The sequence below is a fragment of the Artemia sp. Qi Xiang Cuo genome, chromosome 7, assembly GCF_049724085.1.
Source record: "Artemia sp. Qi Xiang Cuo chromosome 7, ASM4972408v1, whole genome shotgun sequence".
In the NCBI taxonomy this organism is placed as follows: domain Eukaryota; kingdom Metazoa; phylum Arthropoda; class Branchiopoda; order Anostraca; family Artemiidae; genus Artemia; species Artemia sp. Qi Xiang Cuo.
In genome coordinates, this window is record NC_142800.1 from 52,908,748 (window position 1) to 52,935,218 (window position 26,471).

A 26,471-nucleotide genomic window follows, 5' to 3' on the forward strand; every position below is an offset into this window, starting at 1 on the left:
CACAGAGCAATTAGCCTGGACATTGAAATGCTTTTTACATTTCTTTTCTTAGACATAAAACAAAAACTACCAAGAAAGAGAAGAAAACGAACATTTTGAACTTTTGCTGTTTCGAAAATGATAGTTTTATCTTTATCTTTTTTGTTGTTTTTGTCCGACAACGTATCAGTTTGGGAAACAGCCAAACCTTATTTGTTTGTATGGAGCTGTTACAGGATATATCCCAGGTTCTCCCACTGCTACTTAAAACATACCTTATAAGGATAATCGTCTTCTGTCTCAAGCCCTCCTAAATCTTCAATGGCTTTGTAAGCATTTTCTGGGAGCCCTCCATTGCACCCCCCATCAAGCTTGTCACAGTCAAGCAACTCTGGAACAAAAAACTGAAATCAGGCTGTAATTCGGATTCATTTCGTATGTAATCAAAATAAAACTTATACACATTCTCAAAATATCAGTTCCATGAGTAAATCTAAAAAAAGTATTTAAAACGGAATATTAAATTTTATTAAATTCTATTCAAATTAACTATAATGACTGAAATTCATTAGGTTTAATTAAACTGACTAAACTCAATTTTAATCAACAAAAAAAATATCCAAAATTCAATTTTTAAAAAATAAATTAGATTATTAGCTGTTAAATTTAACTTTTGATATTATGACTTACTTATCGGTTTTTCCATGCTAGACAAGAATAAAATTGACAAATACCAGCAAATAGTTAGCACACTATACTCATCTGCACCGAAAAAGCCAAAACCTGTGCTTGAAAGGCTTTGTGTAATTACCTGTTCCAGCAGAAAATCTACTAAATCTAAATAAGTTTAAATTCAAATAATACGTTAAGCCTAGGGGTCCTGTTTTTTTTTTTTTTTTTTTTTTTTACTTAAAAAGCCTCGAGTTTTACACCTGTTGTGAGAGAGAAAGAAAAACAACGACGTTATTCAAGGAGAGGATGTGGTAAAGGTGCCGCTCTCTGCATATCACTTTTTCAAAATTTTTACATGAGGCAGATGGATCCTCCCAACCAAATTTGGAGGGAAATCCCCCCGTATGTACAGGTATACACACATTAGTGTAGATAAAATAGAAATAATTAAGTATATTAAACAGGTTTGCCACGTTTACAAAATTAGGACATTTATCCTTGTTGAATATAATAGAGCATTGGAGCAAGGTAGTATTTTTGGACTTCTAGGTCAACATATCATTGACAGCAAAAATTCCAAAGAAGTGGCAATTGCGAATTAAAGCAAAATACGGCCAAACTTTAAACATAAAACATACCAAGATTATTGCATGTACGAAGAGAGAACAATGCACCTTCAAGCTAATTCGAGGGAAAAACAAAAAGCCTTTGTCGAAGAAAGATATTCTTAATATGTACCAGAGATTTACGAATCAGATAATTCATATGATCATCCTATGCTCGCTAACAAAGTGCAAGCAAGTAATTACAGTGCCTACATTATTTTACCATCCTTAAATTTCTTGCTTAAATATCTATTTATAATGAATAAAGACTTAATGTATTATTTAATTATTACTGTTAATTATTTTTTTAGCTCTTTAAAGTGTTTTTTTCTTTTACCGAACATCTCGTTCTTCTCTTTTTCTTTAACCCCAAAAAAATTTCAATGTACTTCAAATAAAAGAATTCGAAGTTACCACTTAACTGTTTCCCTTTCTTGCCAAGTTTTTCTGTGATATTCAACGAACTCGTGAATAAATTTAAACATATATGAACGAAGAGATTACCTATCTTATTAAACGAGAAATAACTGTATATAGAGACATTATTTTTCTCAGAAATGACGTTGTGTTTTTTCCTGAAAATCGGCATACTACCACTTCCGATGTGAAAAAACGATCTAGATGCGTTATCACTTTGGGAAATTCATGTTTTTTACCCAATCCCCTTTTTATAAATTGTCTGCTGACTGAAATTAGAGACACTTGAACGCAAAATTTTGGAATCAAACGCCATAATGAATAAAAGAAATGTTTTCTTTGTGAAACCGTGTTATACTTATAAATGACTGGGTGCGCATCAAATCTGTGCGCAGCGATTACTTAATTAAATAGCCGCCTGACCAAGTGCTATCATATCAATTAGTAACCGGTTGTTATTTAACAAAACAGATCAATTAAACTTCAACGAGAATATCAAGCGAGTGATAATACTCAACTACACTTTAGAGAGCAATACCCCCCCCCCATTGTCGTCCCTGGATTAGTCAGGAAAGTTCCATGTTTTCAATACACAAATGAAGTTAGGGTGATATATCTATTCAGTTTAGAGGTAATACATTTTTTTACCGAATTGATTCCTCACTGTTACGATGTATCTTTATTACGCTTTGAACTGGTTTTGATTATATATAAAAAAAAATTCAGAATCACCACAAAGCATGTAAAAAACATTTTAGCCTGGAGATGACATGCATTTAGGAGTGAGACACAACTTCATAGAATGATAAATAAAAGAAAAATGGTAGATATTGCAGGGAAAATTGCAGAAATCTTAATATTTTTAGGGGTCACCATCCTGAACTTTTCCTTCATATGTTCCTAATTAACGATTAAAAAGTCAACCTTACAACCCAGCGAAAGAAGAAAGTAAGCAATTATTATCGAAATTAGGATTTTTATATGTAAGAAAAGCTATTCCATAATGAGCCTTGGGACTCTTTATTTTGCCCGCAAAACAGATGTCTTTCTTTTCATAGAGCGAAACTCGTCTCCTGGTACTAAACATTATAGAAGGAGAGGACGATATTAGAAAAAAAGAACAAAAAAGGATGCGCATAGGTTTACCTTGCTCTGAGAGTGAAAGCAACTCTCCATGCTTAATGCTATAGACACCTTCTAAGTTGCCAGTAACTGAAAATGCCCAACAAGAACCACAGCTACCCTAAAACAAGCAAAATTAGAGGTAAATTGATATTCGATTAAATATAACTTCCAGTTCTAACTCCACCATGCGGATTAATTTTTATTATTCTCTCTTTCCCTCGCCAACATCAATCATTAAATAATCGTTTTAATTACCTATAATAATAAAAATAATTTATTTTTGATCCACTAAGATTATAAAAAAGTGGAGTGTAACAAAAGAAAATAAAAGGAAAAGACAAACAAAACACATGCAAAACAATATCAATATAAAGAACTATGTGACCAATTACTCAATGTTCTATACAAAAACATCAAGTCATTGTAAAAAAAAAAAAATATTTTCAGTATTTGTTCTAGTCTGAAATATTATTCTAAATATTTTGAGACAGAGAAAAAATTAGACCTTAGTCCACATCATTTGTCTAGATTTTTAAATTATCTTTTCCTAGGAATTTCCATTGAAAAAAGCTATCCCCCTACATTTTCGTGGATTGACACAACAGCTCCTCACACAAGGAGGCACTGTAATTCAGCTTGTGTTTCGACTCAAGTATAAGTAGATACTCCCGCAGCTCATGATATCTCAAGGAGAATTGAAAAAAAGTAGTACATAGTAGCAGTAAATTCGATAACACAATTCCATTACAAGATCATACGAAAAAGGCACCTCAAGACATTTCTTTCTCTTAGGAAGGTTTATTCCTTACTAAGAAAATAAAGCGATTTTTGATAATTTTGTAAACTATCATGTTTTTGTTTGTCTATTGGACTTGTTTCTGTCGAAAATACGTGTATGTTAATTCATGAGACCGACACTCTAAAACACAGATTTTATTTCAAAGGTATATACAAGAAAGGGACGAGGGCACCGATACTCAATATTTAAATTTCAAACACAGTAATAAATTCTTATGATATGTATATCACTTTTCGAAAAAAAAAAAATCCATTTCAATCCAAGATTGAAATAAAAATAACCAGTTTTGTGTAACTGAGTATATCCACACATAGTTAATTTGGTTTCAACTTTCAACCAACCGATTAAATTTTAAGTGTTAACCTTATTACTGGACTAAGGTATTACAACTTGTTGCATCGTTGTCGTCGGGGCGACACACTGGCTTCTCTGTTTTTTACCGTTAATTGCTTTTTTTTTTTTTTTTTTTTTTTTTACTAATTTAGGACCTTTTATTTGCATAGTCTATAGTTCGATAATTTTATGCATGACATATTGCGTTTTTCAATAGCTTCTTCTTTGCCGTTTCTGTTTTTTTTTTTTATTTACTTGACACAGGAGCGATTTCGGCTCTATCAGAACTAGTGATAAGCTTTCTGGAACAAACATTATCTTATCTAAAATCGAGTTAAATAATCGTGAACACAAAACAAAAAGTTTAATCAACTTCAATAATCTCATAAAGAAAATAAACTAAACAATTTTGCCGCTACGACCAAAAGTAAGCTGTCTTTTATCGTCTTCCCGCTAGACTCCTCGGTCATTACAGTTTTACTGGCGACCTTAACGAAATAATAAAATAAAATTTGTTTGGTTATTTGAATAATAAGAGCCCGGGAATCTAAAAATTACTATTTTGCGGGAAGGGGGAATCCAAGTTACTCCCTTTATGAATTCCAGCTTGTGTGCCTCACATGGCATCAATGAATTTCTGGGTGGCTCTTTCTGGCCATTGTTTCCTTCCTGCTATATAGCCAGAAAAGTTTACTTTGGTATACGGAAATGAACGAGAGTTTTGATCAGAAGTGCTAACTGGGGTCCTTCTAGCTTTTGAAAAATTTATTTATTTCTTGGTAAATTCACTGAAAAAATGAGAAAAAGACGAAAAAAGTGCCGTAATCCACGATTTAAAAAAAAAAATCCTCTTTTTTCTGTCTTCATTAAAAAAAAATCTTTCCTCCCCCCCCCCCCTTATTTTAACCTAAACTAAGTAATCAAATAAAATTTGTTTGGTTATTTGAGTAATAAGAGCCCGGGAATCTAAAAAAATTACTATTTCGGGGGAAGGGGGGATCCAAGTTACTCCCTTTATGAATTCCAGCTCGTGTGCCTCACGTGGCATCAATTTATTTCTGGGTGGCTCTTTCTGGCCATTGTTTCCTTCCTGCTAAATTTTTTCTACTACTCTTTGTTACATTATATATAAATATTATATTCTTAGAATGCTCACCTAAGCAGTAGATGTCACGTCTAACCCTCATAAAGTTCAAAATTAAAGATGGAATTTTCCCTTCCAACCAAAATATGCATCATGAAAACCTTGACCAGGTTTTATTAAATAATTTAGATTAAATAATTAAATAACTAAGCTACGTATACACAGCTACGAAATAATATATATATATATATATATATATATATATATATATATATATATATATATATATATATATATATATATATATATATATATACTTGACTTACTTGACTTAAGTCCCATCCGTCCTCGAAGGTCGTTTTGGGGCCTCTTCATTCACTATACATATATATATATATATATATATATATATATATATATATATATATATATATATATATATATATATATATATATATATATATATATATATATATATATATATATATATATATATATATATATATATATATATATATATATATATATATATATATATATATATATATATATATATATATATATATATATTATTGCATGGTTAAGCAGCCTTTTTACCTATTAACTAGCCCATAAAATGTTCTTAGTGTCCAAGGATTGTGATGTAGCCTCCTTAAAGGACCGTTCTTAAAAATGAACTAAATTAGTTCTACTTTGTAGACTATGATAAACGTACTCGGGTTGCCAAATGTCAAAATGGAAACCAAACTTACTTGATTTTTCACAGGCGTGACAGCTGACTTATTTCTCCAATCAAATTCTTTAGGAGCAGATTGCTTAGAAATTACCGCTTTCTTTAGAAGTGTTTCTTGTCTTTTGTAAGACATATTTAGGCCCTTGTGATATTGAAATTCTTCCTCTAAATAAAAAAGACATAAAAATAATTAGAAAAATGATTAAGGTGAACTGTTTCGTACTAGGGTGGTTGTACTTATCTAGTTTACTACAAAGTATTAGACCCATGTTACACCCTGCTTTTTTTTTTGCCCTTCGTAATAGAACTGTATAAATTGCCCCCTAGTCGGACAGTTTAGCCCATCTCGTCTGACTAAAGTATTTAATTTTTGACAGAGAACAATACAAACGTAGTCTATTTTTTCTCTCCAATCCTAAATCATATGCTTAACTAGCTTTTTCGCCAGGTTCAGGATTTATATAGCATATAATATCCAAAGACTTCAGAATAATCCACATAAAAAATAACTAAATTTTAATCAATCTCCTGGAGTCCTTCTTTTTCGTGGATCGTTCATCAACACATTAAAGAAAATTGGGAACAGAGAATAGACCATAGAACGGAACGCGTATTTTGACTCGTCCCGTGTCAAACGCACCGAAAAAACCTATTCGAAAGAATCTTCAGAGAAGATTATGAATGTTTATAATTTCAATTGATGCCTTGAAATTATACGAACCCAACAACCAATATTGGATAAATTTTGGCAAAAATTAATTTAAATTTCTTTTAAAGTAAGCATTGCGGAAGTGAATGCCAGTTTCAAATAAACCTAATCAAAATGATCATGTACATCCCACCAATGAAACTTCTGATCATTTCTAGTCTTCTGACTTGGTCTTCTTGTATATTCTCCCATCTCCTCCCTCAAAATCTCAAATTTTAACAATTCTCCAGTATTTTCATAGGTTTGTCATACAATTCATCAGTATTTGAGTTGTTTTCAAATCCAAACTTACAATTGAGCTTCTCTCAAAGCAAGTTCTGCGCAAATGCTTCTCTTTAAAGCTTTTTATTGAACCCGAAGAGGAACAATGTAGTTTCCTGAGCATAACTCCATTTAATTTTACAAAGTACAAATTTTTGTAAACCTGTTTATGTTGCTTTTATTATTTTTTATTTTTTTTTATAAAAGACAGGATATTTAGATTACAGGACAGTATTATAAGCTACCCCATACGAAATTGTTTTTAATCGTTAGACGTCAGAGAATGATTTTTAATCAAAACATAAACTGGAAATTTACATCATTTACACCACAAAATACGACCACCCTTCACAAAACTACCTTTGAAGTGAGTTTCTATCATCCCGGTTGTTGTGAAAAAATGGTGGCAACAATTTTTGTTGATGTACGGAAACAGATGTCAATAAAAAAAAATTATCTCGTAAACAAATTATTTGGGACGCATTTAAAACAAAAATCTTCAAATGGAAATTATCAACTAAGTATACAAGGGTTTCAAGCATGTATCGAAAAAGAAACCAAACTTTAGAACACATTATTTAATAAAGAAATTTTCATTTAAAATTTGTTCTGCTTGAGTTCTTTTAATATTGCACTCACATCTGATCAACAAATCTGTGATGATAAAACATAATCAAAGAAAGTTACGTGTCAAATCAGCAAAAAACGTGTCTCCGTAAACAGCTGTTCCTTGTTCGTTTTCTTGAAGTTCTTTTATAACATTTTGATTTTGCCTGTAAAAAAAAACAAAAAAAACAGGTTTACAAAAGATTATTGCAGAATTTGCGAATGAGGTCCAACTTCGGACAACTTTTAATTTGAAACGCAGCAACTACTCTTATAAAATAGAAGGAGAAAAAATTAAAAGAAACCAACGCAAAAAATGTAACATTTCGATATGATAATTACAAAATATTCATGCAATGATCCAAATACAAAAGGAACGACCACCACTAATTTGACTTTAGGAAATTAAAAAACAACGGGCAGTCAAATCAGCTGAATAGGACAAAACACTAGTTACTTTACTGGTAAGAAACTACAACACTTAAGGTGCCTTGTAAACAAAAGCATTGTCTTGGTGAAACAGCCACCCCTCAAAGCACCGTTATGGCCTTCTTTTCTATTGTTTCTCCTGGGACCACTTAGAACCCAGTAATCATTAAAATTCAATAAACATTGAAAAAGATAATCAGCACTGATTTGAATTTTGATCTTGACAAATAAGCAGGTATTGGTTTGAAACACAAGCTGTGGCGTTGAGGATCCTGGTGGCTTGGACTAATTGGCGTTTGATTAGACATTAATTGGCGTTTATTTCCAGAGTAGTAAATGAACTGTCATGTTTCATCGCAAGTAACAACCAACTTGAACAAAATTGGCTCGTTCTTTATGCATTCTAGCGTGTCCATGCACATATTATTACGGCACTGCTTTTGGTAATAGTAGAGTCAAACAAATTTCCTCAGTTGAAAGGTATCATAGCAGCTTCTATATTCACGCCAACTAGCTTACTCACTGCGCAAACATTCACTCTTGGGTCATCCTATCACTTCGTGAACTTAAGAAATGTTTTGGCTAGTAACTGCAGATCTGTCCCATTCCTCGGGAAACTGTTTATGCCACTTAGACGCACTCGCTCTAGATAAATTTCCGTCCCCAAGGCGTCAGTTAGCTTCTCGAATGTTTGTGCAACTGATTTTTTTAGGCCTCACAAAAATTTGACAGAAATCTTTTATTCAGAGCAGCGTTTTCAGGCTCAGCGGGTTCGAACACGGGTTGTTCTCATCCAGTTTCAAGTTTTTCGTCTAGTTTCGTCTAGACAACCCCGTGTTTGATGCACTAGATGCACTGATGCACAACGCTTGATGCACTAGACGAGAACAACCCGTGTTCGAACCCGCTGAGCACAAAAACGGGTTGTTCTCGTCTAGTGCATCAGTGCATCTAATGCATCAAACACAGAGTTAAAACTTCGAACCCGCTGAAACTAGACGAAACTTGACGTAAAACTAGAAACTTGAAACTAGACGAGAACCACCCGTGATCGAACCCGCTGAGCCTGAAAACGCGGCTCAGTTTTCAAAACAGATCATTTTCCGGAAGGCATTTTCCACGATTCTTCTTTTGGTTGTTGCATAAATGTTAAGATATTTTTCATTGCGTGAAGTTTCTCCTAGTTGCTCCGCTGAATTCTGAAAACAACCACGCGAAAACTTTTCCTCTTTACACAGAAAGCTAAACCGAGTATCATGTAGTCCAGCGTTCCAACAATCAATAGGGTACTACAACCGTAACCAATTGAACAAATATAGGCTAGTGGGAATATGTCAAAATTGAGCAAGAAAAGTGATATTTTTCGAATCAGAAGAAAAAAAGAATTCTATTGATATGTCAAAAGTCAACTAAAGGAATAAATAAAACAAAATAGGATAGCCTAATTATTCTTTCTAAAAATTTGCTCCTTTTGGAAAGTCAATTAACTAATAATCTGAAGTGTTTAAATTAAAAAAAAAAAAAAAAAAAAAACATATTAATGCATAGCTCAGATTTTTAACGGTTCAATGCTATATACATTTCTTTTTAATCTCTATTTGGTAACAAGATATTGGGTTATATTTTTACATAATTATCATTCAACCACTATTTTTTTTTACCCAGCTTACAGCCAATTCGTGGCAGTGTTTGTCTTTTGCTTCAGCAATTAGGAAAGCTGCACATTCTAGAGATCCATGGTGATATATATTTCGCTCATATTCTGCTGATTTTTCACATATATTCTTTATTTTTAAATTTGGCGACCCCTAAGTGTTAAAACTGCATACATGTATGTAACGCATTAAAAATCGAGTTCCACAATTTGGAACTCAATTTTTGGAACCCCAGTAGGGATTTAATTTGTGCGACGATTTTAATAAAGTGTTAAAAGAAATTTTTATTTGATGATTTCAGTTTCTCAACCCCCTGAAGACTCTAAATTTCCATTTAGTTATGAATTTGAGGAAGTCAAGTGTCGGCGTGGTGGATCGATGGATAGCAGAACCTTTTATCTGAGCTGCCAGGATTTTAATACGACGTCTGATTCGGTTGATTGATTGATTTTCTAGTAAATTTACGTAAGCGCCAAATCAAGAGTTACGTCAGCATGATAGTCTTGCACCCTTAGTGCTAGACAATCGACAAGCGAGGGTTCGAGATGATCCAAATAAGCACAAGGGAACAGAACGGTGACTTCAACGCTGACTTGCTGGATATTGAGGCTTCATTGACTTCCTGATTATTGAATAAGTGTTTGTCTTATGGTCTCTTCCAAAGGATTAATGTTCCGACTAGAATTTGTAAAGCTTCTGGATAATATTTTTTCTAGTGTACCTTTTCGGTCACCTGGTGTTCCAGGCAAGAATGAAGTTTGAGGATGTTGAAAGTAACGTATTGAAGACTGGTCAAATAATTTGTTATGTCAAAGGCCAGCATACTAATATTAACCCGTTCAAAGTGATTTGTTTATAGGGATATAAATGAGATTGCGATATAACATACAATAAGTTTTAAGAATTTATTCCCTCCAATATGACAATTTTCCCTACTCCACAAGATCCATTATTTGGGTCCACTTTACTCACTATCATAACAAGGCCGTACCCAGAGGCGGGGTTAGGGGGGTTTGAACCCTCCTCGAAATGTTTGTCTGACTTTTAAGAAACATAACAAAAATAGATATGAACAAATTTTGTATGCGTTTTTGAGGTTTGTTTGTGTAACCCCCCCCCCCGATTTTTTTAGTAAAACCCCCATCCGAAAAAAAAATCCTGGGTACGGCCTTGTTTCATAATCTTGTCATATTTTTGTTGTTGTTATAAATTATTATGATAAATTTCTACTGCTTCTCTCCCACTCTCTCTCATGTTCATGTCCAAAGCCAGTTCATTCCTAATGAAAATACGGATAATTCGACCAGTTGTGGAAATAAATCTCTAGGTATTTAAAACGGAAATGCAATATAAAAGTATCAAACTAACGTGAAATATAAGCTGCTAAATGTTTTGAAGTTCATATGCTTGTCAAAGGTACGTTCTGTCGCTTTAGTGTGTTTTCTCCTCAACACCAGTTACAATTGATTACTTAACAATAGTTAAGTAAAAACACCTTTATTTCTAGTTTTGACTCATCAAAACGTTTCAGGACGCGCTTTTTTGTGTTTTGAACCACTGCCCCTACCCCCTCAATACCAAATAAAACTATAGGGATTGGAATCCAGCGTACCTATACAATTTAGAACTCTATCTTAACTGTAAGAATTACAGTTTACTTATTACAACTAAAAAACTGTATTTCATCTTCATTTCCCAATATTCGATATTGAAACGATCCATTGACATTTTAAAAGAAAAAAAAACATTGTTTACCATTCAAGTTCTTCATACCCGTTAATAGGCCTGACACTTTGATTTAACTAAAACTTATAAGATGTTCTATTGGCTGTCGTGGAGCATCGAGTCTAAGAAAACAAGAGTAAATTACCATACAAACGCATAGAAAACACCAAAAATATAACTTATTGTAACCACTTTAAAACACGAGTCCTATTTTTCATTCAAGCGAAATTTAACAAAAATACTTTTTTTTTTTATTTAAAAAAAAAAAAATCTTTGCGGAAGCTATGTTAAATCTGACCATTCTTTTTAGTAAGTTTCGAAGTATTTCTTAATGAATTCTAAAATAAATCCTTCATTTTTAATTCCTTTTAAGGTCACTGACCATTTCAAGTAACAATTAAATTTTGAAAAAAGGTCCACGGTCGAGGCAAAAATTCATTTTTTCCCTTAACAGTCTAGCCATGTCTAACGTAGAAATGAAAGAATTGCAAACAGAAAGTGTCTAACGTAGAAATGAAAGAATTGCAAACAGAAAGTATCTGAAGTGGATGCGGTGGAATGCTTCGATATTACTGAATTTTGTTATTTTATCGAATCGGTAAAATACTCGTTCTGCCCCTTGCACTTCCACACTTTGTTCAATTTCGTTGTGCAATTAACATTTAATGTTTTTCCAGTTTCTTGAAATACAATTTTCAGGCTTGAGACGGTTGTTGAGTGGCTGCTCAAACATATTCTGCAGTCGCCAAGTCATGATTCAAAAAAAAAAAAAAACCAATACAAAACGCATTTTGATTGGAAAGAATAGAATGCTTCATCGCAACGCTGACAAACCGGAAACTGATGAAGGTAAAGAAACGGCACTAGACTTCATAGTCCATAACCGTAGTGCTAATCTCCGTGCCATAGCCCTTCAGCCAGGAAACGCAATGGAAACCAGCTATCTTGTGCTTTTGAAGGGAACCTTTCTGGTTCCCTTCCCCAGGTTCCTCCAGAAACTCATTTAGAGCTGGGTCAACTCTGGATGAGCTTACTTAGTCACACCGCTGACCCCGGTCCCAAACCCAATAATTTCGACAACAAGACTGGAACACCAGCCCTGAAGGACACAGTATTGCAAGTTCACCGCGCTATTAATATCCACATTTTACACTAAGAACCAGCATTTATAGGTAATAAAGTAACAGCTGTAATAGCTATAAATACCTATAGATTTCAAAACGACGTTGCATCTCACGCCTGCTAGAATAAAGCTTTTTATGTTCAGCTAAAAACTTTTTAAACCTTCTTGCGAGTTTCTTTTCTTCTTTCTTCTCGTTTCTTGAATTCTTAACTTCCTAAAAAGAGGAAGCCGGTAAACCTCTTTTCTCGCAGATTCTTAACGTGCCTATTTTCGTTATATAGTATTAACTGAAAAAAAAAAAAATCATGCCAATTTTCACTGGTCAATGACTTGTGTCTATTCAATTCATTTAATTGAAAAATGATATAACACATAACATTAATCCAAGCGGCTGGCGAAAGAAAGGCATAGAAGCACTTGATACTGAGCGACCACAAATATAACAAACGCTTAACAAACAAAACTCTTAACAAACGAACAAAAAAAAAAGGAAATAAATAATAATAAATAAAAAACCAAATTACGACAAATCTCTAATGATGAAAAGGAAAAAAAGATAATAAAAAATAATAAAAAGAAAACAGAAAAGAAAAGCAAAAAAAAAAAAAAAAAATCATCTATGAAACAAGGCCCAAAAGAAAATTTTTCATTTTTATCTTAAATAAACTAAGGTGTTCTACCACTCTAATGCTCTCCGGAAGAGAATTCCAAACCATAGGACCTAGATATCTGACAGAAAAACCTGCTCTAGTTCCACTTCTGTATTCAGTGACTAGATTATCAGCATTGCGGGTACTATAATTACCTTGTTTTTGTAATTGACTCAATTGGGAAAATTCTCGAGAAACCTAATTGCTGGCTAAATTTAATTTGCATTGACCTTCAAAAAGCATTTGACCATGTTAACCACAATATTAGTTGAGAAACTGTAACTGATTTCAATATTGATTCTTTCCTGGTTAAATTGGTTGCCTCCTTTTTATCAACTAGATCACGGGTAGTCAAATATCAGAATCATTATTCCAGCCCCCTCCTGTACACAATGGAATACCCCAAGGTACTCTCCTAGGTCCCTCCTTTTTTCTGTCATGATAGATAGCATCGCTAAGGAATTTCCCGACAGATGAAAATTAGTGGATGACCTAACAGTTGTTGAAACCTGCTACCAAAACTTAGTAAGCAACCCTATGAGTGTTTTCAGTGATATTGCAGATGACGTTGCGGAGTTAGACATGAGAGTAAATCCCTCTAAATCTATGATAATGCCAATTTGTTTCCTTAAAACCTCACCCCTATCCCCTCAGATATTTCAGTGTGTTCCTTTAAATTACTTGGGGTTACAATTTCCTCTAATTTAAAGTGGGATATCCACGTGTAAGATATTGTCCATAAAGCTAATGCGTCCATGTCTCTCCTTAAGCTCTTGAATAAATTTAACGTCCCCCCATCCCATTCTTTAAAGATCTATACTTCCTTTGTCAGCCCGCATCTTGAATATGCTTGTCCAGTTTGGCATCCAGGCATCTCCCGTGATGAATAAGAAAAAATTGAATCTATTCAAAAAAAGAGCCCTTAGAATAATTTTTAAAGAAGCTAAGGTACCATACTTGCTCCTTCTAAAAAAGGCCAAGCTGCAAACTCTTGAGCACATGAGAGGAACGATGCGACTCCGTTTTGCAAAAAATGCAATAATAAACCTTCGCACGGAAAACATTTTCCCCAAAAGACACTCCCCATCCAGACACCGCCTGCCACGTACTGTGTCTGAGCCCGTTCCTATTTTGTCCCCCATCCGTTGTTTAACCTCCAGGTATGAAAAAACCTTTGCCCCTTCATTACTGATCAAATAAACCGTTAGTTTTCTCTCTCTCTTTTTTCTTCTTTTTTTTGGTACTGGTGATACCCAAGTTTGTGTTCGTTTGGTTTTTTTTTCCCTCGCCCTTGTTTTTACTCGGACTATGTGTCTTGTCTTTTTTCTATAATTAGCCATGTCTTGATGCCTACAGCAAAATATTTGATTTTCAATCCAAATCAACGGATTTTGAATTGAACATCAAATATTTTGCAGTAGGCATCAAGACATGGCCAGTTCTTGAAAAAAGACAAGACAGATAGTCCAAGTAATTGAGAGGCAAAAATTTTTAAATGGCATGGGTAAATGATGGGAGTAAGTATGACTCTTATTGGACAAATATGTTCTCTTTTAAACCTTTTTAACGCTAATGTTATCTCTCTTTTTTTTATTTTTGTTTTATTTTTACCTTTTTAAATTTCTTACATTTTGACCGCTTAATTTTTTTTTCGACTAATGAATTGCTTTGCCTTTCTGATATTGTTGTTTTTGGCATTGTTTAGCCAGTTGTTTAGTTGTTGTGCTATTTTATGTTTTTTTTTGGTTTTATGATTCCGAAATGCGAATTCGGCCCTTTGGGACTTGTGATAGTCATTTTTTGAAATAAATATCTTATCTTATCTTATGACTATGAAGTGATTTATTTTCTCTGTAAAAACCATGAAATACCTTATACAATTCCAACATTGATACGATAAGATCCCTGCTTGGTAGTCACGAAGTTTCCCGACAGTTAAGCATTTTAAGTTTATTATAACATGCTTCAGTGTCATTGACTTTTTTCAAGTATCCACCAATAAGTTGTAAAGCTTTGTTTTGAAGAATTTGTATTCCTTACCACTATGTCGTTTCCATTAAAGATTTTAATCTAGGTAGAAACCAAAGTATCGCGGTTCGCTCACTTGTTTCACTGGCTCCTTCGCAAACACAATTTTCTATCAATGTCCTGGGGCTCACCTACTCTTGAATATAAAATAAAACTTTTTTTCGCATTAACAACAGAGAGTAAGCTTAAACTAGTAAAAATATGAAAACGATTTAAAACACCGACTAGAAAATGTTAAAGCAGTGTCATCAGCAAACAAGGTCAGGCAAGAACCTGACAGGTAAAACCTCATCACATCAACATATACCAAATACAGTAGAGGACCAAGCACGTAGCCTTGTGGGACCCCAAAAGCTACAGGAAATGAGGCAGAAACGACGTCATCAACCATAACATTAATAAACCTACCATTCAAATAATTTTCAAACCATTTTAAGCATGATCATTTTATACCCATACATTCCAATCTTCGCAATAAAATACTAAAGTCTACCGTATCAAAAGCTTTTTTAAAATCAAAGAATACTGTTAGGGAAATTTCACCCCTTTCTAGACAATTATTTACGAAATCAACGAGGTAAATAGCAACATGACTAGTAGAGAGACCTCTCCGAAAACCAATCTGTGTCTCATTTAATAGGCCGTGCTTCGTAAGATGATCATAAGGGAGCTGATGGACCACTTTCTCAAGTATCTTGGAGAACAACGACAATATTGAGATTGATCTCCGATTGCCCATATCTGAATTCAAACCTACTTTGAACATAGGTATTACTTTAGCTTGTTTCAAGGCACCTGGGAAGGTACCTGTTGTCACGGATATGTTATTAATGTGAAGCAAGGAAGGAAATAGATATATCATTATGGCCTTAAATTTCCTAAGATTTACACCAACAATCCCATCAGAATTTGATTTAATATTCTTATTACAATTTTTATAATCTCATCACTTGCACATTTTTTAAACCAAAACTCCAATATTTCCCCTCGATCATCCACAAATTCATCTGAAAGAAAAATTTTTGAATTCTTTCTACCCCCTCATGAACTGAGGATCCTATTTTTGAAAAAAAAATGACCGAAATGATTGGCGACAGCAACTTTGTCACTAACAGACGTGCCATTAATGTCAATACAAGCAGGCTCTCCAGGATGCTATTTAATGAGATAACTACGCATCTAGCAGATCTGACAATCTCTGTATCTGCTGAAAATTAGAAACCGGTCTATGGCATCCCCCTTCCCCTTAAAATCCGATTGATTCAGGTTCCATATCAGAATTCTGATTCTGGTTCCAATTTTAATGCCAAATTGAGTATGCTATATTCTAACCATATCTTTACTCTAACTTCACATTAGGCTGAGAGGTTGATAGCATCCCACCGCCAAATAAATATTTATTTACATATGCGTTAGGTTTAATCAGGCTTAAATTGCAGTGACAAAATATAACCCTTAAAAGAAAAACAATAAAAGCGAGAGAGAAAAGAGAAAGAGGAAGTAAAATTAAAGAGGGAGAGGGAGGAAAGAAAGAGGGATTGAGATACAGGAAGAAAATACAATAGATAGAAAAAGCGAAGAAATTTGAAACTAACGAAGCAACAGCAATCACATTACAATTATGGCATACATGATAGAACAATTCTCGAGAGACAGTGTTCAAATTTAAAACCACTGAAGTTCATTTAAGAGAGACTAGAAGCAACAACTTAAACTACAGTTATCAAAATTACTGATAGGGTTGATCAACATATCATTATTTTATCTAAAAAAAAAAGCAAAGAAAATGTGACAAAAAGCTGATCTTGAAATATCCTAACGGTAAATTATTCCTGGTCAGTAGATTATTATTATTTTTTTTTATCTATCCCTTCGCTTCACTTGGTGGTATATAGGCAAGCGTACGAGGTGCTCTTTTGAGCCAATATCTTTCCCCCTATTTCCCGTTTATTTCAACTCGGATTCATATTTTTGAACATTAGCATATCTGTAATTCAAAGATTTATAGAAAGTTCAAATAACTGATAAAGTTGCATAATAAATAGAAAACTAAGATGCAGTTTTATCTTAAAAATTTAATGGTGAGACCATTTGAAGAATAACAAAGTGTCCCCGATTCCTATACTAAATCGAGGGAGAAATCTGATCTTCCGATTTCTCGGTTGTCATTCTGATCAATAGTCTCATCACCACTTAAATGTGCAGTCGCAAGAATAACAATAACTAAAAACCAAGAGGTTTCAATAAATGTTACTGTAAATCTTCAAAATTATAAAAGGGTAGCAAAAAAAAAAGTATTCCCCGATTTTTAAAAAAAAAAAAAAAATACTCAGAGTTTAGCTAGTTAATCTGAATTTTTTAACAAAATTATTCTAAAATAAGGCTTAAAGATACAAAAGAAGGGAGGGGGGTGTGTGTGTGTGATAAATCCTATTAAAAAAAAAAAAAAAAAAAAAAAAAAAAAACCACTAATTTCAATGATTTGGTGTCTTATCCTTAAAAATTTTTCTTATGAAATAAGACTGGACTTTTGAATGAGAAAAATATATATTACTTAGATATATGAGAGAAAGATATTTAAACACTTATACTATAAGAGAAGTACATTTAGGTCCATTTTTCGTTTTTTCACTTTTATATTTGTGATAATTTGCTTCCAATTAACTCTTCCATTTAGAAAATTAGAATTAATTTTTTTTTTCAATGCAGATAACAGAGACAAAAAAGGCTCGCATTCAGAAAAGATATATAGAACCAGAAAATTAGACACAAATAAGTTCTTTTTAGAATCCAAGGCATTTAAATCCAGTAGTATTACCTTATAATTATATTACATTAATTTTTTAAAAGCAAGGTTTTTCCTTGAAAAGTAAAAAGTTTATTTAAACTTTTTATTTTATAAGTTTATTTTATTAAAAACGAGCATAAATCTCCTTGTATGAGATATCAAACCTCGAAGAAACAGAAGCTTATATGAATTAAGAAATAAAAAACTGAGCTGCACATAAATTACAATGATAAATGCAGCCAAATTTAAAACAAACACAAATAACAGTGGTTTTACTGCCCCTAACCCCCCCCCCCCTAAAAAAAGGCTTGATTGTCATTTTCACTTTGATGAAAACTAAATAAATTGATAAAGTTGAAAGTTCTGCTGCACCAAATATTCCTAAAGTTAAGACGAATGGGACAAAAGGAAAAAAAAACAGTGACAAAAATAATTTTTTGCAAAATAGTAAAATTACATGAATTGTCCAAAATACTTTATATCAAGAAATTTAATCAGCGTTATTTGCACTCTGCTAAAAAAAAAACAAGTTTTTTTTTTTTAATCTGAATAAATCCAAATTCTAATCAATTTTTACGGGGAAAGATTCTTCTTAGAAAAAATACATTTAAGACTTAATTTAGTTCTATGATTTTAGCAGGACGTTTTTTTGTCACTATTTCTCCTTCTAATTTCATTTTAATATTACACAAAGTTGATACACAGACAAAATCTTTCTAATATCAACTTATAATTTTTGAAATATGTTTAGTTGCTGAACCAATCCTTTAAATTGGCGAATGAATCAATGATTGCCAATTGATTTTCCATATATCTTAAAGGAAGAGATTTGAAAAAAAATTAATGAACGATTACATATTACGCTAATGACACATAAATTGATTATTTTAAGCATACAGATATGCAAAAAAAAATCCTTATAAGAAGAACTTAGGGCATTTAAATTCAACATGATAATTCATATTGATTTTCATTCGTTTTAGATTTCATTTATTCATTTGTATTTATGTCTCTGCGTTTTAAGTTTGACTTTATATCTACTCGTTTAGGCTTTAATAACACTTTCTACATTACTTCACTTGTTTTTTAAAAAGTAATTTTTAGAATTAATTTCAGTTCTTTTCTTTAATTACGTAATTTTATTATTTGTTAGCTGTATAGATACTTGTATAGTTTTTCTCCTTAAGAACTAAAATATTGGACTGCAACTTAAATTATAGGCAAATCTTAATATTAAGTCAAAAGTTTTGAGCGGCCGCAGATTTGTATAATAATTGGAGGGGTCGTGGTTCTTCTTCTTGTCTCCCATCATATAGTACAACAATGAGGGGATCCCATCATAAGGAGACACACAGGTAACCAAGAGATGGCCAAGGAGTGCCTTGGGACCAAGGTAGAGAAGCTGCCGAGCCAACAGGAGGCAGACTACGGCGTGATAAACAAAGGCTGAGCCTTAAAAGTGTTTTTCCTTGACTCGTTTGTGGTTGATCGTCTGATATTGGCACCATCCGCAGTAGTTTGCTGGGGAAGTTACCAAGAAATCGAAAATAAATGTAAATCATTAGAAATTTGGTAGACAGCTCATCTTTAAAGCCCAGCACTAGCAGGCTTCAACGTTTAAGAATTCCGGGAATCCCCTACCTTGAAACTTCGAAACGTAGACTTACGATCCACCAATACAAAACTTTGGACGAAGTCTCTTTCACTTCAGCTATGTACCAGCCACCTTTCCAGTGTGCTCGTCAACAGAGAGAATATGTGGAGCTTGAAAGCGACATACACCTCTAAGGATCCAGCCTTATTGTCCCCTCACCCCAAGGTAATTGCTTCAAAAGTTTCAATTATATCTAAGCGTTTGAGTGCAAAACTCGATAAAGGGGGATGTCACTGAAAATTTTTATTCTCGTGAATCAAAGGGCCACAGGTTTTTATCCTCTTATATATCCAGTCGACCGAGGAGGACAACCTGTCCACCATCATTCTGAAAATTCACTAAGGGTAATATGCTGGTGGGGGGAGAAGACATCAGCCTACTTTGGTCCTCTAATCAAACAGGTTCAAAATCCTTTCATGATTCCGATTCAAACAGGATACGACACAATTATCTTTCTGCTAAAAATCTGGTGGAGGGTTTGAAGGACTTGGGTGGACCACTGGCCCACATTGACTATCTAATAATACAGACTGACAATCTATGCATGATTCCGTGCAAAAAAAGGATATGTCGATATCTATGATAACAAAGTTGGACGTAGAAGAAGGGAGGGAACTCGGAGAGTCCATGTACCTATTTTAAGTCTCAAATAATACACGTTAAAAATCTTTTCGTAATTCAACTTCAAACAAAGTGAAATTTGCAAATCATCCCACTAAAACATTGACAGCGATAGAGGGAAGGGGGTGGGGTTATGTGCTAACTTTATGCACACAATAAGAAAGATTGAAGATCATTGCATGTCTCTAATTTAAACCAGGCCAACCTTTTAGCTAAATATTTGGCAACAAGGGAGGACTAAATAAAGTTAGGACAAAGCTCTTTTAGCACTGAATAAACACTTAACTTAAATAAGCCATATCAGGACTCAGCTCGTTTCTATGCCGTGTCCCCGAAATTCCACCACTTGAATAATTTTCCCCACGACTCAGGACTTGCTCGTTTCCACAACGAGTCAGTCTGCAGCCATGCTTCACTTTCCTGCAGTTTGCACTTATCAAGCTGCGTTATGTGGAAGCCAATTTCAGTATGCAGCTTGCACTTGTCTGGTTTTGGCATCAAATCAAGACTTACCTCGTTTTTGCACGTCATTCTCACAGGACCCCTGATTGCGGATCGAATATCCTTGCATAATTCAGGCTTAAACAAGATATAACAAGCCTATCTTTCAGCTCAAAGATAGCAGCAGCATGTTAAGTTCACAGGCCAAATGTTTGTCTTCAATTATCGATCATTCAATTCCTTGGATGGTTCCAGTTGGTTTTAGCAAAGTGCAATATTCCCACTTTTTCAACTAAAATGTGTCTGTGAAAATGAACCGATTATGCAATCTGAGACCCTGGGACTACCTGGGTCATGCCTCCACTTCTGGAGGTGCATCTTTTAGATATTTGAAACTACTTTGAGAAAAATACCTATCTTAAAATTTTGATGCAAAGCCTTAAAGGAGGTGGGGACAGTTCTATATTTTTCCGGAGGCAAAAAGGAACGGGGAGGGGGTTAGCTGCTCTCCGATCATGTTAATGTTCAGTCCAAATATCTACCCAAGATTTAATATAGTAAACTAAACTATTATTCATTGGATTTATAAATTAAATAAAACCAGATCTATTTGCAATTTGATCAATGTCCTACTCTCCCAAAAAGACTTCAGTCTTTTAGATTTTTACGAACTACTGTTCCCACTTGAGAAATGAGTGCCAAGACTTGACACAAAATATTACTCACCTTTTTGGGGTTTCTGTTTTTCTTCATATGGCGATTGTCCTGTGAAAAAAAAAAATCTTAAATAGTATAGGAACTGAAACTACAACAACTAAAGCTATTTCCTTACTTTACCAAATTATTGCCAACAAAACAAAGCATACTAGAACTACAGGTAGAACTTGAAAAATGACAGTTGAAGTCTGAATGCTAGAGCCAAATTCGTTTTTCAATTTATCATCCGTCTTCCCAGGGATCACAAGTATTTCGCCAAGTTTAGTAAATATCAAAATAAGCACTGAAGCAAATTTATTAGCACTGACCATTATAGAGCAGATGATTGCAACCAAGAACATGCTTCCGTGAAAACAAATATTTATGTCGCCTTGTCTTGCGATAAGCGTGGCAACTTCACTCGCAAATTTAGAGAGGACGTAAGTGCAGGGTGTAGTCGTATATAAATTATATTTACAATAGTCCCTTTTAGAATTAATTTAAAGGCGATGCAATTAAATGAGATGATATGACACAACTAGAGAAAAAGCATATTTCATAGTTAATATAAGCATTTGAGAGAGAATGGTATGCCTGTCATTAATCAGTTTGAAGGATTTATGTACACACAGAGAGAATTATGGAGCAAGAACTTGTCGAGTTTTTTTTAATTAGGAACGATGAACTGGAATTGCCAAAGCAAGATGCCTAATTCTTACATAAAAGCTAGATGCCAAAGAACGAAGTATCTCATGGAATGTTAAAGTCTTTGTTTGTGCTGCCAATAATTTTAAAATTTAGTGCAAGTGACAAAATAAATGAAGACTAGAAATACTTACGCTAAACGGGCAAGATCATTTAAAATGATCAATATCGATCTAAGAACAGGAAGTAAAGCAAGAACAGGATGAAGAAAGACCATTCAAAACACTTCCTGTTTTTAGTTCATAAGTAGAAAATGGAATTACTTTAATAGCCACAAAGGTAAATCACAACATATTTTATGCACAAATAAATTAAGAAGAAAATATTATTACGTTGTTTAAAAAAATGATGTTTAAAACATCAAGATTTTAACGTCTTTTTATTCTCCTTGCAAATTACATGCAACCTTTCGATCATATTTCCAAAAAAAACATTTTCATATACCACTACTACTAACAACAATTAACCGCAGCACGAAGCCGCCTGAGGTCTACACAGCTACGGACGCCCATCCTCCAGCCCAGTCTATTCAAAGCTTCCTCCTTTACAACCCCCCAGGAAGTTCCCATTTCCCTTAAAGCTTTCTTTATGACGTCCTCCCACCCCAACCGTGAACGACCTGCTTTCCGTTTAGCCCTAGACGGCCGAAAAGGACAATCTTGTGCAATCTGTCATCCTTCAGCCATAGAACGTGCCCTAGCCATCTTAATCTCTCTCCTATTGTTGCAATAGAAAACGAGACAGAACCAAACTTTTTATACAGTCTGTTGTTTGATATTCGGTCAGTCAGTTAAGTGCCTAAAACAATCCGTAGACACTTTCGCTGGAAAACATCCAGCAAATCTTCATCCGCTTTTCGGAGCGTCCATGCTTCAAAGCCATATTTGACTACTGTCATCACAGTAGCCTCTAATATTCTAATCTTGGTTTACAGTCTTCTCTTCCTATTCTTCCAAACCTTTTTTTTTAACTGTGAAAAAACACCCTGAGCCTGGCTATTCTACTTTTAAAATCTTCACTGCTCCCACCGTCTTTACTGATAATGCTACCAAGGTAAATGAGGCTTTCCACCAGATCAATCTTTTCGTTACCCAACCTCACCCTTTCATCTTCCCTTATTCCTAGCCTTAGTGACTTCGTCTTCTGAACATTAACTATCAAACCTATTCTAGCACCCTGAATTCGCAAAACCTCTAAAAGTCCATTCATTTTGCTCACACTTTCATCTAGGATGTTTAAATCATAGGCACAGGCATAATGTAAGTCCATGAGAGTTTTTCCTCCCCATTTGATTCCGTGGTCTCCCATTGCCTTTCCTGTGCTCCTTAAATGAAAGTACGTCAAAAAGATCCATATAAAGGGAGATAGAACACAAACCTACTTTAATACGAAACCAGCTGCTAACCTCATTTCCTACCTTAACCGCAGCAGTGTTATTCTCATACATGGAACTAATTACTTTAATGCATTTGTCTGGTATACCATACAAGGATAAGACGCTAGAGCTCTCCTATCAACAGAATCGAACGCTTGCCGTGTCTATAATACTGAGGACCAAAGGTGCATGATAACTCAGGCATTTCTCAATTATTAACCTAAGAGTGAAAATTTGGTCGACACCTCCTCTATCTTTCCTAAAACCGCACTGTTTTTTCTCTCATAACTTTGTCAACAGCATTTCTCAGTCTAAAAAGTATCGTATCACTAAGTAATTTGCTACCTACAGAGACCAGACTAATGCCTCGAAAATTACCACACTCACTCTTATCACCTTTCTTATACAGTGGGTTAATTAGGGTTTTCCTAAAATCGCTACGTACTTCCTGTTTTTCAAAAACCCTATTCATAATTTTCAGTAACTTATAGCTAACCTCAGAGCCACCATATTTAAGGAACTCATTTACCGCACTATCAGCACCTGGAGCCTTATATGTTTTAATTCTTTCAGTACTGTCGCTAATTCTTCCTCACAAAATAATTTTTTACGCACATCCAAGGTATCGCATACTTTTCCGTTCCCCTCTATATCTTTCCCTGTAAGTCTATCCCAGTTTAGCACATTCTCAAAATGTTCTGCGCATCTCTCTTTAGCTCTTTCCTTATTACTAATTGTGGCTCCGTTTCTATGTTTAATTGGGACAACTCCGGATTGACTAGTCCCTCTCAATTTATTAACATGGCAGTACAATATTTTACTATTATGCCGTCTAGTTGCATCTTCCAGATCCTCGGCAAATTTTATCCATGGCCTCCACTTTACCCCTCCTTAGTTCATAGTTTAATGCTTCCTCAACTTTCTTTACATTCCTTTTGTTTTCATATGATCTATCACTCAAATAAGTCTTATACAGGCCCCTTCTCCTCTCTATTAAAGATAAAGCTTTCTAGCTGCGCTCCTAATTTTCTTCGCTATGACACCATCAGCAACTTCACAAATTGTTTTCCTAAAATTATTCTATCCATCTTCCACACTGTCAGATTTTAAACTCTCCACTTTAGTATTCACCTGTTCATGGAAAGTTTCTCTCAAATTCTCATTCTGGAGCCTACCGACGTCATAACTTTCCCGGGGGTTGTTACCCTTCCGAAATTTCAGCTTTAAACTTACCCTAGACACTACTAGATGGTGATGTTTACTTTTAAGATCAATAGCAGCACTCCTATATACCCTATTATATTGTATTGATCCTGCCAGTCTTCGGTTTACAATAACATAATCAATAAAGTATGCTGTCTTACCATCACGTGAATACCATGTTACCTTATGAGCCATTTTATGGCCAAACAGCGCATTGGTTATAACTAGATTGTTGTACCTACAACATTGCAGCAGTCTGTAGCCAATACTGATTTCTTTTCCTGCACCAAATTTACCTATCCCTATTTCTATCGACCTGGGCGTTAAAATCTCCTAATAAAAACCCCATATTTTTGCCTCGGGCCCTGTTTATTTGCTCCTGTAGCAGTAAGTAAAATTGATCTGAGTCGCTAGTATCTCCGTCAATCGGTTCTACATGGGGAATATACTACTATAACTGATACCCTGAACTTGTTAGTCATAAAATGAGCGATTAGTATTCTATGATTAATACCTTTCCAGCCTGATCAAGACTTAGCAGCTTCCTTATTCATCATAAACCCTACTCCCTTTCTATGTACCCCATCCTTCCTGCCCAAGTAAATAAATTCTATATCACCTAATTTCATGCTTCCTACCTCTGGAATATGAGTTTCTGAAACTCCTAATAAGTCTAGTTCGAATCGTCTGAATTCGTCGCTCAAAATGTCGATACAATAGTTATTTTTCAACGTCGTAATATTCCAAGTTCCAATATTCATATTCTTTAAATCATTGAAATTATTATGGCCTCAGGAAAAGCAATGGTCCCGGATACCGGTGCAGGACGACGACCAACACATCTTCTCAAGACTACACCGAAGCGCTTAAGTCAGCTTAGAACCGGACAGCAAGAAGTCCCTTGGATCTCCAGTATGAATGCTTTCCACTTGAATGCTTTTCATGCACTGCTATTCACTAAAAGAGCAATGACAGACCGAAAATTGTTAAAATCAAGTCGTGTTAAATTTTTGGTTTTGTAAGTTTATTTTTAATTTTAAAAGCAAGTTTTCATGTATTTAAACACAGAGAACATTTTTTTTTCATCATTATCATTCTTGGTTCAGTATGCACTGAGACCCGTGTCGTAGCATGGCCAAAGATTATGTAGCAATCATTGTTAGTTACCGTAAGTTCATAGAGGTGCAACATCCTGGAAGATCAGAACTTCTTGGGGAGGGAGTCAGGTGCCTCAAAACCTAGCTTTTGCGCTAGAAGTTCTTCATATGGCAATCATAAGGGGAAGCTATTATGGTTACCCGTATGCACCAATTTCATATTATGTATCGTATTAGCACTTTCAACTCTTCCCTCCTTCCCATCATTGACACCCATTGGATCGGGGGCATTTGTCCCCCCCCCTTAGATTTCAGAAATACATTATTTTTAGTATTTCCATTGAAAAACACCCTTTTTGGTATTTTCAGTGGAAAAAATAATCGCCACCTAAATCTTGAAAAATGATTCCCCTCCCATAACATTTTCGTGAATTGACGCCACCGTCCAAGGTCGACCAGGTCCCCATATACTAGATACCACAGATCCCAGAGGTAAAAAAAATAGTCTTAAGAAGTCAAAGGATATTTTATTCCATAGCACAGGTCTTACCCCCCCTTCCGATGGTTTCCAAGAGATACTGTTCTTGACTTTAACAAGATAAGTACTGTAATACAGGCTATCAATTGAACGAATTGTTCTTATTCAAAATCTACCACGCAAACAAAACCAAAAACGACTTCTCATACTTGTTAATATGAGTAGTCACCTCATCACAGCTTCCTTTTGAAGCAAAGAACAAAGGAGAGAGTTCAAAGAAGTTCTTTATTTGACCTAATAATATTATAGACGAAAAAAAAACTAACAAACACAAAATAGTAGGTAAAAATTTTAATTTGCTACAAGTTTTGTTTTATTTTTTTCTGTGTAAAGTAGCAAAGTATCTAAATCTTCAGCTGTTTTTACTTCAATAACATCAGCAATTCTCATTCCAAAACAAATCCTTTTAGATTAGCAATA

The 26,471-nt window shown here is 34.3% G+C and overlaps 1 protein-coding gene across 2 annotated transcripts in view; it reads right to left on the reverse strand.

Annotated features, from left to right (window-relative positions):
- The window catches only part of LOC148950417 (cathepsin L-like), a 60,392-nt gene that overhangs the window by 18,188 nt on the left and 15,733 nt on the right, over window positions 1–26,471 (reverse strand). Inside the window, exons 4-9 of one of the 2 annotated variants that reach the window (XM_089092395.1) lie at window positions 21,164–21,202; window positions 12,339–12,469; window positions 7,405–7,490; window positions 5,767–5,912; window positions 2,820–2,916; window positions 255–370 (exon numbers count right to left, since the gene is read on the reverse strand). In XM_089092395.1, the coding sequence (XP_088948521.1) occupies window positions 255–370; window positions 2,820–2,916; window positions 5,767–5,912; window positions 7,405–7,490; window positions 12,339–12,469; window positions 21,164–21,202 (615 nt within the window). The remainder of the gene's footprint in view (window positions 1–254; window positions 371–2,819; window positions 2,917–5,766; window positions 5,913–7,404; window positions 7,491–12,338; window positions 12,470–21,163; window positions 21,203–26,471) is intronic. The other variant, XM_089092396.1, reaches the window with a different exon arrangement.